Source organism: Hyla sarda, chromosome 4 (genome assembly GCF_029499605.1).
Source record: "Hyla sarda isolate aHylSar1 chromosome 4, aHylSar1.hap1, whole genome shotgun sequence".
NCBI classification, from domain to species: Eukaryota; Metazoa; Chordata; class Amphibia; order Anura; family Hylidae; genus Hyla; species Hyla sarda.
In genome coordinates this window covers 394,062,282-394,080,807 of record NC_079192.1, presented here as the reverse complement: position 1 = coordinate 394,080,807, position 18,526 = coordinate 394,062,282, and the positions used below count along the sequence as shown (strand labels likewise).

General features: G+C 41.6%; 1 protein-coding gene across 2 annotated transcripts in view; it reads right to left on the bottom strand.

Moving 5' to 3' along the window:
• Positions 1-4,361: 4,361 nt before the first annotated feature.
• The window catches only part of VWF (von Willebrand factor), a 195,832-nt gene continuing 181,667 nt past the window's right edge, over positions 4,362-18,526 (bottom strand). For both annotated transcript variants that reach the window (XM_056517205.1, XM_056517206.1), the window contains 8 exons: positions 17,230-17,413; positions 16,619-16,659; positions 14,494-14,610; positions 14,303-14,401; positions 12,553-12,681; positions 7,319-7,358; positions 6,831-6,925; positions 4,362-5,092 (listed from right to left, as the gene is read on the bottom strand). In XM_056517205.1, the coding sequence (XP_056373180.1) occupies positions 4,904-5,092; positions 6,831-6,925; positions 7,319-7,358; positions 12,553-12,681; positions 14,303-14,401; positions 14,494-14,610; positions 16,619-16,659; positions 17,230-17,413 (894 nt within the window). In that variant the 3' untranslated portion in view covers positions 4,362-4,903. The remainder of the gene's footprint in view (positions 5,093-6,830; positions 6,926-7,318; positions 7,359-12,552; positions 12,682-14,302; positions 14,402-14,493; positions 14,611-16,618; positions 16,660-17,229; positions 17,414-18,526) is intronic.

Below are 18,526 nucleotides of genomic sequence, written 5' to 3'. Positions count from 1 at the left end.
GAAAGCTAGGTGTGGGAGGTGGGGTCATGATGTCACTGCCCCACGCCCCTGCCTTCTCCCATAGACTTGCATTGTTGCATTGTTACTGGGCATGCTCTGTGACCTTATCATAGGTTATTCCACAGGGGAGGGGAGAGTGAGCTGTGAACATCACCTATTGTGAATACATGCGTTATACATCTACTGGTGTCAAGTATCACTGTAATCCTGTCTGTGATGACAAGGAGGAGACTGCTGGAAAATCATCAGTACAGAACAGAAAGTCTCCCCATTATATCAGGCTTAGTGTCCAGACTTAAAACTTTAACATTTCAGTACTATTTTATAATATAGATAGCAAGTTAAACCATCTGTGAGAGTAGCTTATTAATATTTAACACAAAGGATTGATGATCTTCAGGTTTTGCGGTGTAGGAATTAGTTACAGTACATTTCCTTACCCTTTTAGTACATATAGCATTTTTTTTCCATTTACAGTTGGTTACACTTACCAACCACAACACAGAAGTTACTTAAAGCTTTATAGCATAAAAAAAGAGAACATAAAAAAAAGACCAAAAATTGTATTTAACTAAACTCATGTAGATCTCTGCATCTCCCCTTTTTGGGTCGATCTTATTTAATAAAAATGATTGCCTTCCGTAAACTGCTCGTTCCTTTACTAACCCTACTAATTATCTTACAAGATATCTTGGGCTGATTTCTAGGGGGCATTAACCTGCCTAATTTGGTGGCTAATCTACACTACACTATGGACTGGATTGGGGAATGAACAGTTTTGTCATTTCCTCTCTTGCTTCTCCCATAAAGCTACCTACCTAACTTTACTTAAAGGGGTACTCCGGTGGAATTTATTTTTCCTTAAATGAACTTGTAACAGAAAGTTAAACAGATTTGTAAATTACTTCTATTTAGAAATCTTAATCATTTCAGTACTTATTAGCAGCTGTATGCCAAAGAGGAAATTCTATTTTTTTTAATTTCTTTTTTGTCTTGTCCACAGTGCTCTTTGCTGTCACCTCTGTCCGTATCAGGAACTGTCCAGAGCAGCATAGGTTTGCTATGGGGATTTTCTCCTGCTCTGGACAGTTCCTGATACGGGCATTAGGTGTCAACAGAGAGCACTGTGGACAAGACAAAATAAAAATAAAAAATAATAGAATTTCCTCTCTAGCATAAAGCTGCTAATTAGAGATGAGCGAACTTCCAGTAATTTGATTCGTCAAGAACTTTCAGCTCGGCAGTTGATGACTTTAGCCTGCATAAATTAGTTCAGCTTTCAGGTGCTCGGGTGGGCTGGAAAAGGTGGATACATTCCTAGGAAAGAGTCTCCTAGGACTGTATCCACCTTTTCCAGCCTACCGGAGCACCTGAAAGCTGAACTAATTTATGCAGGCTAAAGTCATCAACTGCCGAGCTGGGAAGTTCGTGACAAATCAAATTACTGGAAGTTCGCTCATCTCTACTGCTAATAAGTACTGAAAGGATTAAGATTTTTAAATAGAAGTAATTTACAAATATCTTTAACTTTCTGACAACATTTGATAAAAAAAAAAAGAAAAAAAAAAAAAGGTTTTCCACCGGAGTACCCCTTTAGTATCATCTGAAGTCCCTCCCATGCTTAAACACAACCAACTTATTTGGTGCACTGTTCAGAGCTGGAGGCTTTCCCAGATTACTTTGTAAGCTTGATTCTAATTAGACTTTTAAAAAATTTGGTTTGGTGGGATTGCCGAACTATCTAAAAAAAAGTTTGGTTCTCGGAGAACAGGTTCTCTGTGAACCGGAAATAAAAGAAGCCAAAAACGTACGTATAACACTGCCTACAAGCTCTAAAGGCCTGTATAACACTGCTAGAGCCCAATAGGAATGAAGTCAAGTAATTTTATAGTGGTTTTAAGGCTCAGTTCATGTAAAAGTTACAGTGACATCTTTTAACCCAAGGCAACTAACAACTTGTTTAAAAACACTGCATTAGTAGAATTTGTATGTTTTGTAACACAAAAATAAAGCAGAATACTGTATTCTTGGTTGTTGGCAGATTTCTGCCGGAGTTAAAAATCCACACAGAGCAATTGGAAGACGCAATGGCTTTTTCTAAGCGTTCCAACAATTAGCCCTTTTTTGGGAATTGCAACAGGATTGGTAACGATGTATCAAAATAGTGAAATAGTGAACTTGAGAATTGAAAAAAATTATCAATAGCTCTCGTTTTGTAGCTAGCAAGTGAGGAAGATGCAATGGCTTTTGCTAAGTGTTACAAAAATGATTGGTAAAGGTCTCTCAGAATAGTGAGGAAACAGTAGGTAGTGCAGAAATGTTTTTTGTAAATACTGAAAAGTTAAAAAAAATATATAAAAAATTCTACCATTTTGGGAGTTGCAACAGGATTGGTGACAGTGTTTCAAAATAGAAGAACTTGTAGATACAAAGAAAAAGCTTTTGTAAATATTGAAATTATTATTTTTTTTTTAAATAACTCTCCTTTTTTTGTGGCTGGCAAGAAAGAAAGAAAGAAAGAAGCAATGGCTGTTTCTAAACGTTCCAAAAATTCTCCCTTTTTGGAGCTGCAACAGGAGGATTGGTATCCCAAAATAGTAATAGCTTATGTATGAAATACCAAAAAATATTATGACTTTTTTGGGGATCATGGGGTGTGTATGTGTAGCAGCAAGGGTTATGGTGGACTTTGTGGACTGGTGGGAGTTGTAGTATCCAGTGGACAGCGGGCAATGGTGCACTGGCTGGAGTTGTAGTATCCAACGTACAGCAGGCAGTGGTGGACTAGTGATACTTCTAGCCAGTTCTTGTGATGCCACTCCATGTGCATACAGAGAGCTTATATTGTGATAGCTTTTGTGGGCTCATTCACTGCTGGCTGGGATTTATAGTGCACCAACTCTACACAGTAGTTCAGGTTAAAGGAGATATCCAGTGCTGAAAAACTCCTAAGGATAGGGGGGTCCGACTGCTGGGGCCCCCCGCGATCTCCTGTATGGGGCCCCAGCAGCCCACGGGAAGGGGGCGTGATGACCACTGCACGAAGCAGCGACTGACACGCCCCCTCAAGACAACTCTATGACAGAGCCGGAGCACTGCCTCCAGCAATCTCTGGCTCTGCCATAGCGATGTATTGAGGCGGCGTGTCGGCCGCCGCTTTGTGTGGTAGTCGACACCCACTATCTGGCCAGACCCCGTACAGGAGATCACGGGGGGCCCCAGTGCTCGGACCCCCCGCGATCTGAAACATATCCCCCACCCTTAGGATAGGTAATACGTTTTTAAGCACTGGACTAACCCTTTAAGGGGAGGTCACTGTCGGAGGTCAGCCAACTGAACAATGTTTTGCTCTGCTTGTAATGTGATAGCTTTTACAGCTTGTTCACTACTGGCTGGGGTTTGTAGTGCACAAACTGTACACAGTACTGCAGGTGACAAAAGGTCAGCCCAGTGACTAATACTTTGTTCATGTTAGTGTTCTCAGTACTTCCTCCTTTCATTAAGGCATCAAAATGCCATATGTTTCTCATCCTTTTTGGTATTATTGGCTGGGTTGTACAAACCAAAAGTGGCAATGTTCGAAGGTTTGGCAAGTCATGGTTACCCCAAAGTTTGGAGCAAAGCCAGGTTCTCTGGGCTCGGCTTGCTCATCTCTAATTAAAAGCCTGATGGTAGTCACTAGTAGTGTTGCTCACGAATATTCGCAATTCGAATATTATTCACGAATATCGCATATTCGCGAATTCGCGAATATAGCGCTATATATTCGTAATTACGAATATTCGTTTTTTTTTTTGGTTTTTTTTTCACAGTACACATCACAGTGATCACCCCTCTCTGCTTCCAGCTTGTGTGGTGTAAAGAAGGCTGTTATACTACTGTGTGAGACTGACGTGCGAAAATTCGCATATGCGAAAATTCGCATATGCGGATTTTCGCATATGCTAATTTTGTATATGCTAATATTCGCATATGTTAATTTTCGCACACGCGAATTTTCGCATATGCTAATTTTGTATATGCTAATATTCACATATGTTACTTTTCGCATACGCGAAGTTTCGCATATGCGAAAATATAACGAGGATATAACGAATAAGCGAATATTCGTGAATATATGACGAATATTCGTCCATATATTCGCGAATATTCGCGAATTCGAATATGGCCTATGCCGCTCAACACTAGTCACTAGTTGACTACATGCAAGCTGTTAAACTATATGGTCCACCACATACAAGCCACAGTATAAGGCAGCATTTCTTTTTTTACATGATACTGATATGTACTAGATCTTCCATTGACTTAGAGTCAAACAAGGTTAATCTGTTTTAAGAAATGACACAAACTGATTGTCAAGTTGTTAAAATTTACTTTATTTATATTTTTTATCTTTTTTTTTGCAGCTAAAAGGAACAGAATGCAGGATGAACAATCTGTGACAGTAGCATATTAATGTTTAACACCTAGATTTAATGATCTCCAGGTTTTGCGGTGTGTCGGAATTAGTCACTTTCAGCACATATAGAATTTTTTTTTTTTTTTTTTTACAGCTGGATGGATTTACCAACCAAAACACAGCTAAAGCTTTATTGCATTTTAAAAAAACATAAAATAGTCAATGCTTTCTAAAATAGAGAATAATTTGTCTATAGAAATAAAAAAATACAAAATTTGAATTCAAAATAAAAACTTTAGATTGCACATTGTCAGGTCTCTAACATTGGTCATTTCCCAGTTTTATCAACTATTTTCCTCGGCCATGACGGTTCCCCCCATTTAGGACATATAGGCTTGAAAAGGCATAATCTCACATGTTATGTTTGTGCACAAATAACTGACAGGGCACTATAGATGGGCACATTGCTCAGCCGCCACCTTACACAGCAGTAGTTAGACATTTTTATTTGGTACATTTCCGGGACACACATTCACAGTTTGTGGCTTGCGTGACCTCATGTTCTACTGTAGTCCCATTGTTGCATCGGAGTGAAACTTTCACCAGTTCAGTCTGTGTTGCTGTGCAACAGGTGCACTGGTCTTCCATATTGTGGGTTTTTGTGTTGTAGATGGATGTACTAGTGCATTTACCCTATAAAGGATAAGAAAAAAATATATATAACAGATATGTATTAACACTATAGCAGGTTCACTATGGGCATGTACATGGGCAAATTATGGAGTTAGAGATAGGCCACAGAGCCTGAGAAGCATGAAAACTGCACCAAACATTACTATTTACTGCCTTTCATGAATTCCAATGCCACCAAAATAGAGGTGCCACTATGTTACAAATGCAACCTCTACGTCGCAACCCTGTTACCCTCACTTGGGTTACCAACCAAGTCAACTACACCAATTTGTAGACTGTAAAGTTCAAAACAATATTTGAGTCATCCAAGTAGAAAAAATGTGAATATGACCCACAAAAAGTGGCCTATACAAAGTGTTCTGCAAAAGGCAATATTTCCAAAGACAACCAAGAGAAGGTCAAGAACAAGGACAAAGCTTAGTGAGTCATTCTGGCCCTGGAGTTTGCCTTGCTGTTATCCACATCACACTCTCCCACGAACGTGGTCACTAAGTTGGAATGCCCCAGGGTAACACATGACTAGGGGAGAGTTATTACCTTCCCAAAAAACATAGACTCCTTAATATGGTGCAAAGACCACAGCGGACCCACATTTTATTATCTTTTATTTATATTTTAAATCTCTCTTTGTAAATAATATGCCAAAATAAATAACAAAAATATAACAAACTATTTGGGGGTAACATACCCTTCCATACATATTTAAATAACCTTTACATTGTGAAACCCGAAACTGACCCTACTCCCTGATCTAGCAACAGGCTGAAGGGGGACCTGAAGGCACCTTCTCTTCCATGCACTCTCTCCTACTGTGTCCTTGGTCGACCATCACCTGACCCAAGGGAACCACCTTCGGAGATCACTCTGTCCCTTCCGCTTGGGACCCCCATAAGTAGCTGGCTACCAACCCAGCTCCCCCCGGCCATTATACCATCCTTCCAGCATGCCTCCAAATCCCCCTCCAGCTCCCGCCGCTGTGACAAAAAAAAACACAGCCACACCCACCCAGAATCACCACCCTAGATGCCTGAATCCTAGGACGGGACACGCTGTCTTCTTGACGAATGGCTCCTCCCCTTCCTAGCACCCTTGCCGACCTCCTCACTCCTCCCATTTTTAACCCCTTGCCTCCCATTTTTCTACCTAATTTTAACCCCTTATCCCCACTTCCTACACCGCCTGTCATGTGCCCCCTCCCCTCCCATGCTGTCCACTCCAGGGGCTTTCTGTGCTCAGCCATGACTCAGGGTAAATGACATGCAGATCTGAAAGGGCAAAGCAGCAGTAGCCAAACAATCTACAATTTAAAGGGGTTATCCAGGAAAAAACTTTTTTTTATATATCAACTGGCTCCAGAAAGTTAAACAGATTTGTAAATTACTTCTATTAAAAAATCTTAATCCTTTCAGTACTTATGAGCTTCTGAAGTTAAGGTTGTTCTTTTCTGTCTAAGTGCTCTCTGATGACACCTGTCTCGGGAAACGCCCAGTTTAGAAGCAAATCCCCATAGCAAACCTCTTCTAAACTGGGTGTTTCCCGAGACAGGTGTCATCAAAGAGCACTTGGACAGAAAAGAACAACCTTAGCTTCAGAAGCTCATAAGTACTGAAAGGATTAAGATTTTTTAATTGAAGTAATTTACAAATCTGTTTAACTTTCTGGAACCAGTTGATATATATATAAAAAACGTTTTTTCCTGGAATACCCCTTTAACTCTACATACGTATAGTATACTTACCTCACAAGACAGCATGCTCAGCTCTCGCTCCGACACGCAGTCAGCAACCTGAATATATTTGGGAACTCCTATTTGTTTGCATTCTGGCTCCACACCTACAACAAACCAAAAAAAAAAAATTTCAAAAAAAAAATGACTTTCTGAAGTAGACTTTGTCAAGTGGTCAAACCTGGTTTGATGACCACCCCTTGACACTTGCCAGGATTAGAAAGGGCAAAATTCAGGCTTATAATATATATACATATTTGTACATACAGAAGAAGAAAGCAGCAATCCCAGTCCAATTGTGCGCAGGTGCCCACCAGCCCGGGTTCCAGTCCAGAATCCACCATTTACAGTCATGAAAAAAAGGCTGTGGCACTCCAAGTAGTGAAAAAAGAAGGGTCTTTATTCACCCCAACGTGCAGCTTGACTATATAAGTGTACACACACACACACACACACACACACATATATATATCATTTATTTATTTATTTTGTATACTTACAGGTTTCACAGCAAGAATCGGCAAGCTGTTTAATTACACCCTACAAGAGAAGATGTATGAATGTAAGAATTATACATATGGTATATATATATATATATATATATATATATATATATATATATATATATATACTAAAAACGTATATGCTGACATAGTTTTGTAAAACAATATTCTATAATACATCTGTTTAAATGTATAGTAGAATGTGGTCTAGGGATGAGGGTCACAAATAATAAAGTCACCCATCATTTAACTATGAATACTAAAGAGACGACCATAGGGCTATGGTCTGGGAATCCAAATCAAGGTTGCCCCAACCTTTTCCTTGGGGGCAGTTCACTTTTCGTTGCACAGACAATGAATGACAATTGGAAGGAAAAACATGCCAAATGGTCGCACCTTTCTTTAGTCCTACACCAATGGGAAGGGAGGGGGGGGAACAAGGCCAGACTCCAAGCTTATTGATGTTCTAAAACGGAAACTCTGCCCCTAGACATCTTGGGGGGGGGGGGGGATTTATCAAAGGATTTAGACTATTTTTTCTTGTCTAAAATTGTCGCACAGAAAGTCAAAGTTTAAATACACTTAACTTTTTTGCGACTTTTTCTTTAGAGGATTTTTAGTACATGATGCATTCTAGGCTATTTTAGATGTGAAAATGCATTGGTGCTTAATTTAACAATTGCAACATTTTGGTGAAAATTTGCATCGGGCGAAAATGCTGAAATGTCAGACCATGCTGAAGCAGGTTTACATACAGCCTAAACCATAGATCCCGAAGTCCGTGCGCAGAATTTATCAATTGCCGTGCGACTTTTGATAAATTAGGCACACACAATAGACCAGCCTAAGGCTCTGTAGTTTGGTCTATATTGATGCGGGACATAGACAGCTTTGATAAATCCCCCTAATCCCCTATTCAGAGGATTGAGGATAAGATGTCTGATCGTGAGGGTCCCGCTGCTGGAGCTCCCAACGATCTCCTTGCAGCACCCAGCATTTGTTTAGAGCATCTGGTGCAGCTCCAAAGGCTCATGATGTCACGGGCATGGCCCTCGTGACGTCACGCCCACGCCCCCTCAATGCAATCTCGCTGTCACGCCCCCTCCCATAGACTTGCATTGAGGGGGCAAGCCTCCAGCCCTGCACCACCAGTTATCTGGCATGGTGCAAAATTCGCTTTGTGCACCGGATGACTGGAATGCCGCAGCAGAGATCGCGGAGGTCCCCAGCGGTGGGACCACCGTGATCAGACACCTAATACCCTATCCTTTCTATAGGGGATAAGATGTCTAGGGGCAGAGTATCCCTTTAAGGGTGATTTCCTATTGGGTAAAGTTATCCATCATCCAAAGGGTTGGATGCAAAGATAACTTGGGTGGCCCGAAATGAATTACAGTGGAGGCTAATTTAGGTCATGTTATGAGCCTGCTCAAAAAGTTTTTTGAGAGTAAGGTTGAGTAAGATATTGGGAGATATGAGCGGATTTGAAAAAGACTAAAACCTACTTATTAGACTATTGGCTTACACCAGAGTGATTACTATGCATAAATAGTTTGACACAAAACAACCGTCGATTAGAGAATGGTTAGTTCTTATTGGTAAAAAAAAAAAAAAGTTTGAACTCGAAAAAAGCAAAGCAGACAAGTAAAGGAATAAATTTATTTCAGAAAGGTTGGGGGAAATGGTGGAGGAACTGTGCTTATTTTTTTATTTTTTGTTTGTGCCAAGACCTCAAAGGGTAGGGGTGGATTATTGGAATGTTTTAAGTATGTATATCGTATGTACAGTGGGGCCAAAAAGTATTTAGTCAGCCACCAATTGTGCAAGTTCTCCCACTTTAGATGGCCTGTAATTTTCATCATAGGTATACCTCAACTATGAGAGACATAATGAGAAAAAAAATCCATAAAATCACATTGTCTAATTTTTTAAGAATTTATTTGCATATTATGGTGGAAAATAAATATTTAGTCAATAACAAAAGTTCATTGCAATACTTTGTTATATACCCTTTGTTGGCAATGACAGAGGTCAAACGCTTTCTGTAAGTCTTCACAAGGTTTTCACACACTGTTGCTGGTATTTTGGCCCATTCCTCCATGCAGATCTCCTCTAGAGCAATGATGTTTTGGGGCTATTGCTGGGCAACACAGACTTTCAACTCTTTGGATGCAACTCGCCATTCTTTCTCCTCCAAACACGACGAGTTGAGTTTTTTCCAAAGTTCTACTTTGGTTTCATCTGACCATATGACATTCTCCCAATACTCTTCTGGATCATCCAAATGCTCTCTAGCAAACTTCAGACAGGCCCAGACATGTAGTAGCCTAAGCAGGGGGACACGTCTGGCAAGTCTGCATGACTTGAGTCCCTGGCGGCGTAGTGTGTTACTGATGGTAGCCTTTGTTACTTTGGTCCCAGCGTTCTGCAGGTCATTCACTAGGTCCCCTGTGTGATTCTGGGATTTCTGATCACTGTTCTTGTGATCATTTTGACACCACGGGGTGAGATCTTGCGTGGAGCCCCTGATTGAGGGAGATTATCAGTGGTCTTGTATGTCTTCCATTTTCTAATAATTGCTCACACAGTTGATTTCTTCACACTGAGCTGCTTGCCTATTGCAGATTCAGTCTTCCCAGCCTGGTGCAGGTCTACAATTTTGTTTCTGGTGTCCTTCGACAGCTCTTTGGTCTTGGCCATATTGGAGTTCGGAGTGTGACTGTTTGAGGCTGTGGACAGGTGTCTTTTATACTGATAACAAGTTTAAACAGGAGCTATTAATACAGGTAACGAGTGGAGGACAGAGGAGACTCTTAAAGAGGAAGTTACAGGTCTGTGAGAGCCAGAAATGTTGCTTTTTTTTAGGTGACCAAATACTTATTTTCCACCATAATTTGCAAAAAAATATTTTTTTTAATCAAACAATGTGATTTTATGGATTTTTTTTCTCATTATGTCTCTCATAGTTGAGGTATACCTATGATGAAAATTACAGGCCTTTCTCATGGGAGAACTTGCACAATTGGTGGCTAACTAGATACTTTTTGCCCCACTGTTTATGATTGATTTGTAACAAATATTGGTATTAAAAAAAAGAAAGAAAGATTTTTGTCAAAAGTGTTTGAATGCATGCAGCATGCCCTTAAAGGGGTACTCCACCTCTAGACATGTTATGACCTATCCAAAGGATAAGGGATAACATGTCTAGGATAGGGGATAACATGTCTGATCGCATAGTCCGGCCACTGGTGACTCCCGCGATCTCCTCCGTGGTACCCCAGTCATCGAATGACTGGTGATCACAGCTGTCATGGCCCCTCCTATAGACCTTGAATGGAGGGTGCGTGGGGTAATGTCACAACCACAAAAGCCCCAGGATTCCTTGATCAGAGCTGACATGGAGATCGCGGGGGTCCCAAGGATAACATGTCTAGGGGTAATTACACTCAATTACCCTGTGCTTATACTGAGGACTTGGAGCTATATATCAGAAAATCAGAGATCTGAAACCCATACAGATATACACTGTTCAAAAAAAATAAAGGGAACACATCCTAGATCTGAATGAATGAACTAATCGTATGAAATACTTTCGTCTTTACATAGTTGAATGTGCTGACAACAAAATCACACAAAAATTATCAATGGAAATCAAATTTATCAACCCATGGAGGTCTGGATATGGAGTCACACTCAAAATCAAAGTGGAAAACCCCACTACAGGCTGATCCAACTTTATGTAATGTCCTTAAAACAAGTCACAATGAGGCTCAGTAGTGTGTGTGGCCTCCACGTGCCCGTATGACCTCCCTACAATGCCTGGGCATGCTCCTGATGAGGTGGCCGATGGTCTCCTGAGGGATGTCCTCCCAGACCTGGACTAAAGCATCCGCCAACTCCTGGACAGTCTGTGGTGTAACGTGGCATTGGTGGATGGAGCGAGACATGATGTCCCAGATGTGCTCAATTGGATTCAGGTCTGGGGAACGGGCGGGGCAGTCCATAGCATCAATGCCTTCCTCTTACAGGAACTGCTGACACACTCCAGCCACATGAGGTCTAGCATTTTCTTGCATTAGGAGGAACCCAGGGCCAACAGCACCAACATATGGTCTCACAAGGGGTCTGAGGATCTCATCTCGGTACGTAATGGCAGTCAGGCTACCTCTGGCAAGCACATGGAGAGCTGTGCAGCCCCCAAAGAAATGCCACCCCACACCAATACTGACCCACTGCCAAACCGGTCATGCTGGAGGATGTTGCAGGCAGCAGAACGTTCTCCGCGGCATCTCCAGACTCTGTCACGTCTGCCACATGTGCTCAGTGTGAACCTGCTTTCATTTTTGAAGACCACAGGGCACCAGTGGCGAATTTGCCAATCTTGGTGTTCTCTGGCTAATGCCAAATGTCCTGCACGGTGTTGGGCTGTAAGAACAGCCCCACCTGTGGACGTCGGGCCCTCATACCACCCTCATGGAGTCTGTTTATGACCTTTTTGAGTGGACACATGCACATTTGTGGCCTGCTGGAGGTCATTTTGCAGGGCTCTGGAAGTGCTCCTCCTGCTCCTCCTTGCACAAAGGCGGAGGTAGTGGTCCTGCTGCTGGGTTGTTGCCCTCCTACGGTTTCCTCCACGTCTCCTGATGTACTGGCATGTCTCCTGGTCATGGCCATGCTCTGGACACTACGCTGACAGACAACCTTCTTGCCACAGCTCGCATTGATGTGCCATCCTGGATGAGCTGCACTACCTGAGCCACTTGTGTGGGTTGTAGACTCTGTCTCATGCTACCACTAGAGTGAAAGCACCGCCAGCATTCAAAAATGACCAAAACATCAGCCAGGAAGTATAGGAACTGAGGAGTGGTCTGTGGTCACCACCTGCAGAACCACTCCTTTATTGGCTATAATTTCCACCTGTTGTCTGTTCCATTTGCACAACAGCATGTGAAATTGATTGTCAATCAGTGTTCTTCCTGAGTGGACAGTGTGATTTCACAGAAGTGTCATTGACTTGGAGTTACATTGTGTTGTTTAAGTGTTCCCTTTATTTTTTTGAGCAGTGTATTACGAAATCAATCAGCCCAATTTTTGAGTTAAAAAGTCTAGGACCGGATCTGTGGTGGCCTGAAGGTGAAAATCTTCAAAAATCAGGACTTTACGTCTCAGAAAGAGGCTCATACAACAAGTGTTTATTTGTGTACTTTATATATGTACATACAAGAACTTACCCCATCAGCTAGGCACTTTTCTCGACTAAAGTCCGGGCATTTAGTCTTGCTAGTCACCAACATCAGGCCACCTTGCTCATTCGCTTTGCAGGTGTAAGCGTTGCAGCCTTCTCGTAAGGTTTCATTGAGCTGAAGGGACAGGATATTGTTATACAATACATGGGAGATAAGACGTCCTCAATTGTTGTTTCTACAACTCTTATGCAGACCTATTTGTTTCCATGGTTACAGACTACAAACAAACTTTGTGTAGTCTGATACTGCAATCATATTTCACTCCCTTTCATCTGTCCCTTACTTTTTATAACCTACCCGAGTGCAAGTTAGGAGAAAGATATTAGGGACTAAACCATGACTGCTAATATTTGTCCGACTTTAACTTTGGCTGACCAGAGGTAACAACCTTTACTATAAGACTGTCCAATCGTAAGACTCAATGACAAAGGAATTAATATTAAAGGGGTACTCCGGTGCTCCAACGTTCTCAACATTTTGTTCAGAACGATCAGAGCCAGAGGCCGTGATCGTGACGCCACCCCCCACCTCCTCCATTCATGTCACGCCCTTTCCAGTAGACATGAATGGAGGGGGCATGGCGTGACGTCCTTTGGATAGGAGATAAGATGTCTAGCAGCGGAGTGCCCCTTCAAGCCCAGATAAGTATGAAAGACACATAATTTGGCTTTTTGAGCAGCATCACTCAAGTCTCAAGGAATCAAGATGAAGTTAAGCATTTGCCATTATATATATATCCAAGAAATGAGGTGGAAGCGGCACTCCAATGTAGAAAGTAAACGTGGTTTATTCACTCATCTGTGTACAGCGACGTTTTGGCTTATTGATAAGCGAATAAACCACGTTTACTTTCTACATTGGAGTGCCGCTTCCACCTCATTTTTTGGATATTACATTGGGAGTTGGTCTGCTCCAGAAGCATATAGAGATATATATATTTATTTATTTATTTATTTATTTTAAATGAAAGTCTACAACGATGTATGCAACTGTATGGTATATGTCTCTTATCCTGAGCACCTAACATGTCCATTGATTTCTAACACAATGGTGTAATACTTAATTTCCCCTGTGATGGCGCTGCAGAGATATTGAATATTTCCTGAATGTTAGACTTGATCGCTAAAGTTAAAGGGGTACTCAACTGGAAAACTGGTTTGCATGAATGTTAGACTTGATCGCTAAAGTTAAAGGGGTACTCAACTGGAAAACTTTTTTTTTTTTTTTTTTTATCAACTGATGCCAGAAAGTTAAACCGATTTTTAAATTACTTCTTTTAAAAATCTTAATCCTTCCAGTACTTATGTGCAGCTGTATGCTCCACATGAAGTTCTTTTCTTTTTGAATTTCCTTTCTGTCTGACCACAGTGCTCTCTGCTGACCATTTTAGGAACTGTCCAGAGTAGGAGCAAATCCCCATAGCAAACCTATCCTGTTCTGGACAGTTCCTGACATGGACAGAGGTGTCAGCAGAGAGCACTGTGGTCAGACAGAAAGGAAATTTGAAAAGAACTTCATGTGGAGCATACAGCAGCTGATAAGTACTGGAAGGATTAAGATCTTTAATAGAAGTAATTTACAAATCTGTTTAACTTTTTGACACCAGTTGATTTTAAAAAAAGTTTTCCAGTGGAGTACCCCTTTAAGATCAAAAGGATACCCTGTGATCAGCTTATTGTTGGGGGACCTTTCTAACAAAAATGGATCCTCCCAAGCGAAGATGTCTAAAACCCACCTGTACAGTGACCCGATTTCCATTCTTCATGGTGACCGGACAGGCTGTCATTACACATTTACCACAACATTCTCCACTATTCTTCTGTAAGACTGTATTCTAGAAATCAAAAAATGTAATTTACCAAAATGTAACCAAAAGATAAGAGAAGACATATTACTGGGGCCAACAAGTCAGGGCTGTGGACTGACCTCTGGACATGGTTCACAGCGGATCCGTCTACAGGAAAGTTTATAGCTTGTAGTAGGTCCGCTGGAGAAGCTGCATTCACAGGAGGAGCATTCGTCAATCATTAACGTTTTTCCGGGCTAAAGTGATTAAAAAATAATAATAATTCAGTGTAAATATTTAATATTGATCCTTACTAGTAAAAAATGCACAACAACAATGTTGTTATTTATGTAGAGATGTGTGCAACTAAAGCAATCCAGCCAGCCTATGCATTGAGGGGGGGGGGGGGGGGGGGGGTTGTCTTAAGAAATCCTGCCCCCCATAGTGTTTTCTATAAGGGGAATTATTGTATTGATGGAATAGCAAGTGTTGGAATTAATGTTGGGTTGGGGGATATATTCATTCTGTGGACTTAGGGAAACTGTAGGTAATAATGTGTGTATCTTGCCTATCTTGACTGAATCCTGGTTACTGTATCTAGATTATAAAAGGACAGGGTGCTCTGTATGATGAAATGAGATAAAGGAGATAAGATTCTTATGAAGAATCTGAAGGGGCAACCGAGTACTGGCAGGGAAAGGGGGCTTCTACAGATGAAGGTAATAATGTGTGTATCTTGCCTATCTTGTCTGAACACTGGTTACTGTATCTAGATTATAAAATTACAGAAAGCTCTGTATGATGAAATAAGATAAAAGAGATATGCTTCTTAAGTAGAAGAACTGAGTACTGGCAGGGAAAGGGGGGCTTCTACAGCTAAAGGTAATAATGTGTGTATCTTGTTTATCTTGTCTGAATCCTGGTTACTGTATCTAGAATATAAAATTACAGGGTGCGCTGTATGATCAAATGAGATAAAGGAGATACGTTTCTTAAGTAGAATCCGAGGGGGCAACTGAGTACTAGCAAGGAAAGGGGGCTTCTACAGCTACAGATAATGATGTGTGTATCTTGCCTATCTTGTCTGAATCCCAGTTACTACATCCAGTTTAAACAACTACAGGGTGACATATGTTTTGTATGGGGATGCTTCTTTGGGGACAGTTGAGTACTAGCGAGGAGAAGGAGCTCTATAGGTAATGATGTGAACAAACATAACTGGTCATTGATATGACAATATTTTTATATAAAGGTAATATGTTTAGTAAAAATGTTTGCTTTGGAAATTCCTATTTACAATATACTGTTCCTAGGCTAGATAGCAGAAGGGGAGGGATGTGCACTCATTGAAAGGGACACAATACATTCTGAGAAATGGCTTGTATATCGAAAGCCACCTGAGATAACCCGTCCCGAGGGGCACAGACTGCCATCCCTAGCAACCAAACATCTGCTGCCAATCTTAATTACTCCCTTGATCTGTGCTATTAAGTGCAGCAAAGTTTGTTAAAAAAAATAAATACAAAAATTTTTATTCATTTTTATACAACCCCGTGAAATAGGTTTATTTTATGCATTTTATCGGCCACTGTAATATCTCTTTAAATAATTCTGTCTAGCTATTTTGACTTTCTTAGGGGGTTGTCACCTAGAGCCCTGAATGGCATAAAATATTGCTGATAGGAATTTGGCACTCGGATCCTCCATAGTGCTCGCAGACAGGGCACCCAAACCATAGTGCTCGCAGACAGGGCACCCAAACCATAGTGCTCGCAGACAGGGCACCCAAACTTTTCCATATATTGTCCTGAATGGCATTATAGACCATCAGATCTGATCCTACTCTGTTGCAGGTAACATTCTGAAACATGTGCACCCTTACGGAACAATATAGAAGTGGGCTACAGGGCCCCGGAGCAAAAAGTTGCCCTGATAACTCCCCTTCCCTTACCCACTTGAAATCCTTCACCAGAACTCAACAACCCCCTGTCTCATTATTCCCCTCCTCCACTGGTGAAATCCTTCTGCCCCTGGTGAAATCTTTTACGGAACTTCTACCCCCCCCCCCCCCCCCCCGGGGTAAAACAAAATCCTTCAGAGCAACCCTTGCCGCTTCCCCCTGTAACCTAAACCCCTCCCTCTATCCCACCCCTCATAACCCCAATTCCCTCTCTATTCCACCACCACACCATTAAACTCCCGACCCATTCAACCCCCGTGCCATTGGGTTTGTTAAATGTGCAGGTCGCTCCTTTCTGTACTTACCCCGATGATAGTCCCATTAAGGAAGCAGCCAGGAATGGGTTCTAGAAAACAAATAAACAATTAAAAAAAAAAATCAAGCAAAAAGACCATCATCCATGTTGCATGTGCCTCCCTGGGGTGCCACCATGTGGCATGAGGAAATTGCAGCCACACAAAGGTACAGTATGGGCCATTACTTTGGCATGGGGGCTGTAATATAGATCCGAACAACAATATGTCCATTGGTACTAACTCTACTATCCTCATGATAGAAGACAGGGTCCTAGGCGATAGGATGAAGCTTGCTCATTGCTACTTGCTTTTCAGAGGTAAGTTGCGATCCTATATGCACTGAAACTTTCTATCGTCACTGTGCCTAAAGCAGCAAATATTCACTGAGCAGTGGGCCTATGTATTCCTTGCTGCTCAGTAGCAGTTTCCATAATGCCAAAGTGTAGATCGTCATGCAAACTACATAGAGAAGTAGAGACACTTATCAAAGACAGGAGTCCCTGCTCTTGTCCCAATGCTCTATGCAGGGAAAGGTGCTGTCTAAGTGGCCCTTGAGGTCTTTCTCTAAGGTCTACAGGAAATCCTATCTCTATGAAACCAGATGAGAGAAAGGTACTTACCACATCGGCAGATGGGACAACATTCGGAGCCATGTGTGCAGGTCAATTCCAACCCTGTAGGACATTTCGTAGTCTCCATATCAGAGCAGGAGACATTCATCTGCAAGGTGAAGACTTCTCCGTTCACCAGAGTGCATTCATTGATGATACAAGGATCATAAGGTGACGTCCACCTTGCACCAACCTGCAATGACCAAAACAAAATCTATATTTATATAAAACTCAACGTGTGTATGTATGTATGTATGTATGTGTGTATGCATGTATGTGTGTATGTGTGTATGTATGTATGTGTATGTATGTGTGTATGTGTGTATGTGTGTATGTATGTATGTATGTATGTGTGTATGCATGTATGTATGTGTGTATGTGTGTATGTATGTATGTATGTATGTGTGTGTATGTGTGTATGTATGTATGTATGTGTATGTATGTATGTATGTATGTGTGTATGTATGTATGTGTGTATGTATGTATGTATGTATGTGTGTATGTATGTGTATGTATGTATGTATGTGTGTATGTTCCAGCATCACGTCCAAACGGCTAAAGATATTAACATGAAACTTGGCCACATGTTACTTATATGTCAACAACAAACATAGGATAGGTGATTTAACCCTTACTCACCCCCATTTGCCAGGGGCGGGGTTTATGTTTAAAGTTCTATACAAGTCAATGGGAAATATATGTTACTGCATAACTTCCAAACAACTGGAGATATTTCGAAAATACTTGGTCACATGTTACTTATATGTCCACTTAAAATTAAAAAAAAAGTTAATTTAACCCTTAACTAGCCCCATGCAAATCAATGGGAAATATATGTACCCACATAACTTCTGTACGGCTGGAGATATTTCAATACCTGGTACACATATTACGGGTCAGGATAGGAGGTCGGGATAGGAGGACGGGATAGGAGGTCGGGATAGGAGGTCGGGATAGGAGGTCGGGATAGGAGGATGGGATATGGGGAGGGGATAGGGGGATGGGATAGGAGGATGGGATAGGAGGATGGGATAGGAGGAAGGGATAGGAGGACGGGATAGGAGGTCGGGATAGGAGGTTGGGATAGGAGGTCGAGATAGGAGGATGGGATATGGGGAGGGGATAGGGGGATGGGATAGGGGGATGGGATAGGAGGATGGGATAGGAGGATGGGATAGGAGGATGGGATAGGAGGATCGGATAGGAGGTCGAGACAGGAGGTCAAGATAGGAGGTTGGGATAGATGGACTGGATAGGAGGACGGAATAGGAGGTCAGGATAGGAGGTTGAGATAGGAGGACGAGAT